The 8,653-nt window shown below is 51.9% G+C and overlaps 1 protein-coding gene across 1 annotated transcript in view; it reads right to left on the bottom strand.

Moving 5' to 3' along the window:
• Positions 1–579: 579 nt before the first annotated feature.
• Positions 580–8,653, bottom strand: part of CDK5RAP2 (CDK5 regulatory subunit associated protein 2) — a 176,367-nt gene continuing 168,293 nt past the window's right edge. The window contains 3 exon segments of the mRNA XM_035723765.1: positions 580–673; positions 1,118–1,164; positions 5,764–5,890. Coding sequence (XP_035579658.1) covers positions 617–673; positions 1,118–1,164; positions 5,764–5,890 — 231 coding nt within the window. The 3' untranslated portion in view covers positions 580–616.

Raw genomic sequence — 8,653 nt, 5'->3', positions numbered from 1 at the left:
TCCGGGCCTCACTCGGACCTCTCCTCCCTGGAAACGGCACCCCTCAGGGGATGGCTCCGGGATGTGACCACACATTGCCCAGCGCAGGCCAGATGCAGGCACCAGGGCCCGGCCACACCTCACGTTGTCATTCCTCTCTGGACAACCTGAGTGACCTTAGCAGAGACCTTGGGAGGTATCCGAGGGCCGTCCCACCCCCAAGACCCTGGCCTGTCCCGCTGTGGAGTTCAGGACCTGGGCTTCCAGGCTCCGCACGAAGTAACTGAATCACCAAGTTGACATGAATCGTTCAGTGAGGAGCCTCCCACCGCGGAGCTGGCTGAGCACGAAGCAAATCTAAGGTGGCCACGAAGGCCGCCGTGTGTTCAGCAATGACGCCACAGCGCCCGAGCGCCCGAGAGCTTGGGGCCTGTTAGAAGCCTCACTGCCGGGCACCCAAACGCTGTCTGACGACAACCCTTAAACCGACTTTAGGAGAGAAGACATAAAGGGGAAAGCAGATTTCTTTCAGCCAGACAGTCCTTTTCTTCCCTCAATAAATCAAAATCACACTTGTAACAAAGCCACAGTGGGAGCTCAGTGGGAACCACAAGCTTTATTGGCTGGAAGGTTCTCCTCAGGAGCCTGGTCGGCTGGGACTGGATGTTCCTGGATGGGCACCCCCGGGCCTAAGCTAGGAAAAGGGAGGGAGAAAAGGAGAATTTTAGGTCCCATGGAGGGCTTCCGAAGTAGGCAAAATTGTTACGCTGAAACTACTTTCAGGGACACACTGTTTACTCAGTAAATATTTACAGAACCCAGTGAAGATGAGATCCTATTGTATTCATTCATTCTAGAGATGTTTATCCAATGCCTACTATGCGGCAGGCACTGTTTGCTGTATTTCTCACTCGGAAAAATAGCCAACAAGTGTAATAATTAGAACAAGCCCTGAAACCATGCCATAACAAAACGAAATTCTTTATGTGCTGTTGGTGGAAAAATGCAATTGTTTGTGGAAGACGTGCGTCTTGCTTTCACCTTCAGCTTCGTTTTTCAAAAGAAGTCACTTCCTGCCCTGCGCCCATTCCCCATGCCCCAAATGGGCTTCCAATAACAGAACTCAAAGGGGCATTACCTCCAGGTTTCCTCTGGCCTTCCGAAGGATTTTGTGGGTTACGACCACTGAGAAGAAAGAAAGAATGGGATCGTTAGACACAGACGCTCGGGGAGACAGTGTAAAAGCTGGCTGCTGGGAGGAAGCGCCCCCTGAAGCCCAAATGGGTCAGGCAGACATGTGGACAAGCCAGAAGCATCCAGACCCGAGAGAGGTGTGGAAGGCTCCAGCTGCCCATCACACACCCCAAGATCGAAGAATCCATGGTGGACCAGAGTCACCTCTTCGAGGTCATGCTAAGCCACAACCTCACAGCGATACCAGCCCATGTTTCAGGCTCAGCAAAGCCCGCGGATGCCCAGGCACCCCTAAGGCTCACCTCTATGGGTCCGAAGGGCAATGGTGCAGGGCAGGGGAGAGGCCTGTGCCTGACTAGCACCCACACACTTTGGTCTCCTAGGCCCTCCTGAGGCACAGCTCTGGGAAGGGGGTGTGCCCAACCCCAAGCAAGCCCATGTGCCAAGGCCCAAGGCAAGGGTCACAGGCAGTTCTGCAAAGTCAATTTTTACCCTCAGAGCAGGCGTTCAAATCAATTGGGGCAAAGCATGAACTCTGGGCATTTTTTTCTCCTTAGATGTCTTTGGCTGGGAAAAGAACATGACATGATTCCCTGGATGGGACGATTCCAGAGGTCCCACTGATCAGATGCTCTAAGCTGTGTGCAGGGCAGATGCTCAGTCAATCAGAAGCCCCAGGAGGAAGCAGGGTGCCGGCCTTTCAGGGCAGCAACTGTTGAGTGAGGCCGCTTCCTCCCTGAATCCTTTTCTTGTCCAACACAAACACCAGCAGCGGTGGGAATGCCACCACTGAAGAGATTTCTGGCCCGATCAGGGGTCCGTTCTAAACATGCCTCGGTGAGGATCATGGAATCCGCTTACTCCCTGGGGAAGACAGAGTCAAGGCTTCTGGAACTGGGCCTTTGGCCAATGGTGCCCAAGGATGAAACAGACTTCCTATCAATGCACACACGGCCCAACTCCCCAGTGCCTCCTTCAGAAGAGGAGCCATGTGGTGGCCTTGGGAAAATATTTATTTCTTGCCTCACAAAATATTTCCATCGAAGTAACAAAGTCTGTTTGCAATCTGTGATACCCGGGGGGGGGGTGGAGGGCGGGGAGACAGCCAGTGTGGGCTGTTTTTAACTGGCCAAACTCAATTTCAGAGGTGCCCACTGTCTCTCTGTGCCCTCCACCCCCATGCCACAGGGGCAGGAGCTCTGCACCTGGGTCCAGGGTTATGCTTTAGGAGGGGTCCTAAATCCCTGGCAACTATGTGCAAATCTTTGCGTGTATCTGGGTGGATGCGTTCTTCTGGAAAGAACTCCTACTCCTCCTGAGACTTGCCAAAGGGCCTGTGACCCAGAAAAGATTAGGTACCCCAGGTGTAGAGGTTTAAAATCATACTGAAAGGGCACCAGAAGTACCAAAAGCACAAAACTCCAATGAAGAACGAGGGCTCACCTGCCCCAAGTGTGAAAGGGCCTCACATCTGGACAGTACTGCTCACCTTCCAGAGCCCGAAAATCCCTGCTGCCAGGAGAAGCCCGAGAGACACAGTAGTAACAAGCTCGTCCCAAATCCGGGCTTGCCCAGTGCTGAGGCATAACTTGAACCCAGGACTGTCCAACTCCACGCAGGGTTCTTCCCACCTCAGCAGAGGGCTGACAAGGAAGCCACCAGCTTCGGTGTCTAGCTCGTGACAGGCAGCTTGCCGATTGTGACCTTAGTGAATACCCCCCAAGCCTGTCTGGGCGGCATCCCTAGGTCAGAGGCTGGAGGTGAGGCCGTGGTTCCAGGTCACGTGACAAGGAAATGGCAGGGGCCCTTGGGTCTCCCCGTGACAGCTTTCCCTCCTTTTCCCTGCAGACTCTGGGAGCAGACGAGGTATTCAGCTTAGTCAAGAACAGCCCGGGCCCTCGCTCTTCCTGGTCACCATGGGGGGCGGGGGGGGGAGCAGAGGAGGGGACCCTACACCGACTTCTGCTTCGTCCTTCAGAGCCAGGAGCAGACCTGAGACTGGCAGGTTCGGGGACTCTCCAAGGACCTGACTCACTGGGAGGAGCTAGTTCCACAGCCTGGAACCGGAGGCACCACAGGCCAGGGTTGGCCACCAGCTGGACCACCTTGGGAAACCCCTCACCCGGCTCTGAGCCGAGCCCTGCAGACACAGAGATCAGTGACACCGCTTCAGCGGGCGCAGTGGTATGAGACATCTGTGGTTTTTCTATTAATGGTCTGCCACCTGTACTCATAGAATCCAGTCTGAACTCATGGGAAAAAGGAGGCAGAGAACTAGCGTTTGTTGAGCATGTGCTCTGTTCCTGAAAAAAGTACAATAAAGTTGAGGTATCATCACCATCCCATTTTACAGATAAGGAAACGGAGACACTCCTTACTAAGTTGTGATTAGAGCCCAGGCCTGTCTGGCCAACCCGAGTCCTTTGGAATTACTGTCTCTGGTTAGAGATGAGGAATTAGAAGCTCAAGGAGTTAAAGTCATTTATTCCAGGTCACACAGGGGTGCAGAAATCGGAACCGTGCTCAGTAATGACTCCAGGATCACTGACGTGGGGCTCAGGGGCTGGATCGACCATAGTAACTTGCCCATCTGAACCTACTGCCCACTTCCAAAATCTCCTCACCAGCAAGCAGGGTGAATTTCATGAGCCCTGTGACTATTCGGGGCTGCCACGGAGAGATGCCACTGCAGAGTCCTACCATCCCTGGACAGGGGGCTGCGCAAAATCGCCACCTCCCACCCCTGCTGCCCCGGGGGTCTTACCCGAGTGCTCCACAGCTGCCTCACACATGACCACGACTGGCACTGTGCTTTTACTCTATGTGTGACGGGAAGCCCAGGCCAGAACCCCGCGACAGCCACCACTCGGCCAGGGTTGCCTCCTGACAATCTGCCAAAACCATCCCCTCCCCTCCATGGCCCTGCCGCAGCCCTGCCAGGCCTCCCTGCTGTCATCAGGGGGACCGCCATAGCCCCCAAAGAGGTCTGCCTCCTGCCCACCGCCCCCCCCGCCCACGGCTCAGCCACAAGGACCTTCTTTCTAAGACTCCATGGACCACATTGACTCCTGCCACTCATTCTTGAGTCCGTCCACAGGCCCCTTGGGACCCGGCCCCTACTCAGCTCTTTCGCTTTGTCCCTCAGAGCAAATCCCTTGGCATATCCTAAGTATGTTCCTGAATACTGAGTTCCCACCCTTGAGGCCACCTGCCATAATCCTGTCCCTACCCCTTCTCTAACTCCTACGCATCCCTCAAGACCCCATCAGTCCAGAGCCCTGAACCACCTGAGGCCGCTGGGGACACGCTGCCCTGCAGCTAACTTTTGCTTCTGCCCCATTAAGCCAAAGCTCTCTGCTGGCAGGAACTGTCTCGTTCACCTCTGTGCCCAGAGCCTGGCACAAAGTTAGCACCTGCCCCACGACTGAGCATCTTTCTCCCGCACTTCCAACTCTGCCAGTCTCACGGAGTCTGTTTCAGAAGGCTCCTTGGGGGGTAGCTAAGAACTCCTACCCGACAACAATCTATGTTCTGTGCTTCTCAGAAATGCCCCAGCGACGCTGGCCTTGGAGAAGAGCACGGCACGGAGCGGGTGGGTGACTCCAGAGGAAAGAACCGGTCAGCCGCCCTCCCAGAACAGGGACAAGGACAGGCAGACAGCGAGGCTGGGCCAGGGCTGTGATGCCCACAGGCACCGGCAGAAACTCGGCGGTGCACCCGTGCTGTGGGGTTCTCCTGGGGACAGGGAGCTGTTCCCCACCATCTCCGAAGCTCCTGGATCAGGACAAGCAGTGACGTTACAAATGCTATTCAGCCTGAGTTTCTATATCTGCCCTGAGAAGTAGTTCTCAAAACCACCCCCCTCCCCCTGGATCTTCACGGCCCGGTCGAGGCCCTCCTTCTGGCCTGCCCCGAGCAGGGCAGCAGTCACCAGCAAGCCTTTCCCGCACACGCAGCAACGGGTCCGCGCCCTGCCCTGCAGGAGACCTGCCCGGGGTCCGCGCCCTGCCCTGCAGGAGACCTGCCCGGGGTCCGCGCCCTGAGGCCTCTCACGACGCAGTCCCAGTCCGAGAGACCCTTCCAGCCTCAACCGACCACTTGCAGTCTTACTCCAGCCACGTGAACTGGCGCAGGCTTCGCACATCCAAAACCTTCTTTCTTACCACTCCGCCTTTGTCCACGCTGCCCCCTTTCCATCTGACCCACACCTGCTCCTTCCTGCAGACTCAGCTTAGCTGTCTGTGTGTCCAAGAAGCCGACGTTCCAGGACAGAATGACGCCCTCCCCACTCCCCTCTCGGTGCTGCCTAAGGCCCTACCCCACACACGTTCCTATCAAAGCACACGCCATGCACCTGTCTCCTCAAAGAGATGACAGTCGCTGGCAGCACGTGGCCTCTCCACTGAGGTCTGTTAAGTGAATTTATTTGTCTGCGCGGGTCAGAAAGGACGAAGTATGAAAGGAAACCCATAAATAGGAGGCATGATGACAGGTGATCTGGAATCCCAAGTGGGTGTCCAGATGGGGTTTTTAGTCCTCAGAGGCATGAAGTGGTCAGACACAGCGGCCCGCCCCCAACCGCTTACTTACACTGATCAAAGATGATTTTTTCCTGGTGCTTGCTCAGCTGCAAAAGCTTCACAGAGTTTTGCAACTTCTTTTCTTGTTCAAACAGCTTTTTGTGTAGTTTGGTGATCTCTGCCTTCATTTCTCCAGTCTCGAAAGAAAAGGAATTGGAAAAATGAACAAAGAATACAAAACATCCTAACACATAGGTAAGAATTAAAACACATACAAAAAGATGCTCAACCTTACTAACAGCAATATTTGAATGAAAACTAGAAGCCATTTTCTGCTGGTCGGATCGGCAAAACCAGGCAAAATCCAGTGGGGCCAGGGTGTGGGGCGAGCACTCTTAGGGGCACCAGTGGGGCTGCAAGTTGGCCCAGTCCGGGTGGGGCGCCCTGGCAAGATTTACCAAACGCAAAACACGCTTAGCCCTTTGATCCAGCAAGTCTATACTTAGGCATGTACCCCCACCAAGAAGCACATAAGCACAAGAAGATACCTATGTTCCTGGATGTTCATCTCAGCACTGTTCATGGTAGGAGCCAACAAACAACCTGGTTTGTTTCAGCAGGAGTCTGCGTAAGTAAATCACGGTACTCATATACAATAGCATAATTTTGCAGCTATTAAAAAGGATGTTGTGGGGGCGCCTGGGTGGCTCAGTAGGTTAAGAGGCTGCCTTCGGCTCAGGTCATGATCTTGGGGGTCCTGGGATCGAGGCCCGCATCGGGCTCCCTGCTCGGCAGGGCATCTGCTTGTCCTTCTCCCTCTGCCTCTCCCCCTGTTTGTGCTCTCTCCCTCCCCCTCTCTCTCTCTCAAAGAAATAAAGAAAATCTTAAAAGAAAATCTTGTAGAACTCTATTTATTGATGTTGAAAGATCATAATTAGTGACAAAAAGAGCCCAGAACTGCTATTGTATACCAGGCATTCCTGTTTCATAAAATTGAATACACAGATTTATATCCATAGACGTGTATGTGATGTCTAAAAAATGTGATGAACAAAGAGACATCAAAATGTTCATAGTGATTTATCTCTGAGAGATGTGATTTGGAAGTTTTATTTTTCATTTTTAAAAATTTATCAGAATTGTTTGAGGTGTTTTTTTTCAATAAAAACTATAATGCTCATTAAAACAAAAAATTTTAATGATAAATTTTAAAAAGAGAATATAAAAGTATGATTAGGAGAGTATGATCCTCAGGAGAGCTTTCATCTTTGAGAGGTGTGGGGAACTCTGGCTTCCCACCCATTGGCAGCCAGAGTTCCCAGACCTCTAATGTGAAATGTGCATACCCTACAGGCTCTTAACCAGTCTCCGCTGAGCTGGTTCACAGAGTTAAGGACACTCCTTTCTCATCAACCTCCCCACTCCAGCAACTCCCCGCCCCCCCCCCGGCGCATAAGGCGTGCTGGCACAGGCCACCCTCTGTGACGGGGAAACACCTCTGCTCCCCAGAGGGGAGACATCGGGCTGCCAACGTACAAAGGACCCCACTTAACTTTGTTCCCAAACTTGTTTATGGCAGTTGTACTTGTAATCAGTTATGGGATTTAATTAAGTATTAAGTAAACCCATGAAATGTGTATATGAAAAGAGAGAATTGGTTGTGTGAAAACTAACATATGTCTCAGGAAAGACTTGATAAAGGCAAGTCACTAAAAACCACATTTCTGGCAAATTAGGTGTGGGTGAATCAACTATGAAAGATGTGGGAGGAACGTAGTCTAGAAGAATTCTACATTCAAGTTGCTTTACAAGTGTCTACATTTTTTCTTCATCTTAAAGATACAGAAATTGGAAGTGACAGACATACATTATGGATGTGGTTTACGAAAGAAAGGAGATGTGAAATCCTCATCAGCAGACCTACATTCAAAGAAAAGGTCCTGGCCCTACATCAAAAGAATGGCAAATGAATGTACATTTAACTGTTTTCAGTTAAACTACGATGTTTAAGGTATGTATCATCTCTTGATTCCCTGCTTTAACCTACTTTCAAGATTAACCAACTGTGTCAGCTACAAGGACGTCAACTGTTCTTCCAAAACAGATCCTAATTTAAACCCCAGGTTTTCTCTGATTCTCTTCCTCACGCTAAGAGCCCACAAAGATTTGTGTCAGGTCATGGCTTCCTAGACCACACATTCTGGGACAAAGTCATTCTCCACGGCTGTAGAACTGGGATGGCCCCATCCATCTAGAGTGAGACGCAAAGGGGATGATGCCTGAGGACGGACCATGGTTCCTTCATCCCTGCCTGGCTAACCTCTAGTCCTCTTTCAAAAGTTAGCTTGGGCAACACCTCCTCTAGGAAGCCTTCCTTGAGACTCCTCCCCAGCAGAAGTCTAGGTTGGTTACTGCTCCTTTGGATACTCACTACGTCCAGGCCTTCCCTCGTCATTGCCCATTTCATGTTGAATTTAACTGATCGTTTATTTGTTTGCTTCTTCTCCCAAGACTCAATTCTTCCTTCTGACCCCCAGCACCTGGCACAGAGTTGGTGCTGTGAGACCCTTTGCCAACTGGTAGGTTAAATTTTCACCTGCACTCCCAAAACATCCTGTCCATCTTCTATCCAGAACTTAAAACAAGGAATTTTAATTCTGCATGTCTGCTATTCCTCTGAACTAAAATCTTCATTTTTACAGGATGAATGCGCCGTGGTAAAAACAACAGGGCTAGAAGACCCAGCTCGGTCCCTTCCAGCTGTGATGATGACAAAGCAAGGAATTTCAGTTCTCACGTCTGGAAAAACGGTAACATAATACCGACCTCTCTGGAGGCTCCCATAAGGGATGAAGGAGATGCTGCGTGTAGGGCAGAGTGCCTGCCCCCTAGGAGAGCTCAACAGAGCAGCTCTTCCTTCAGGCCACAGAGCCCAGCTCAGAGTTGGGACCCACGCCCCT

This window comes from Zalophus californianus, chromosome 13 (assembly GCF_009762305.2).
Source record: "Zalophus californianus isolate mZalCal1 chromosome 13, mZalCal1.pri.v2, whole genome shotgun sequence".
NCBI classification, from domain to species: domain Eukaryota; kingdom Metazoa; phylum Chordata; class Mammalia; order Carnivora; family Otariidae; genus Zalophus; species Zalophus californianus.
This window is presented reverse-complemented; position numbering and strand designations above follow the sequence as displayed.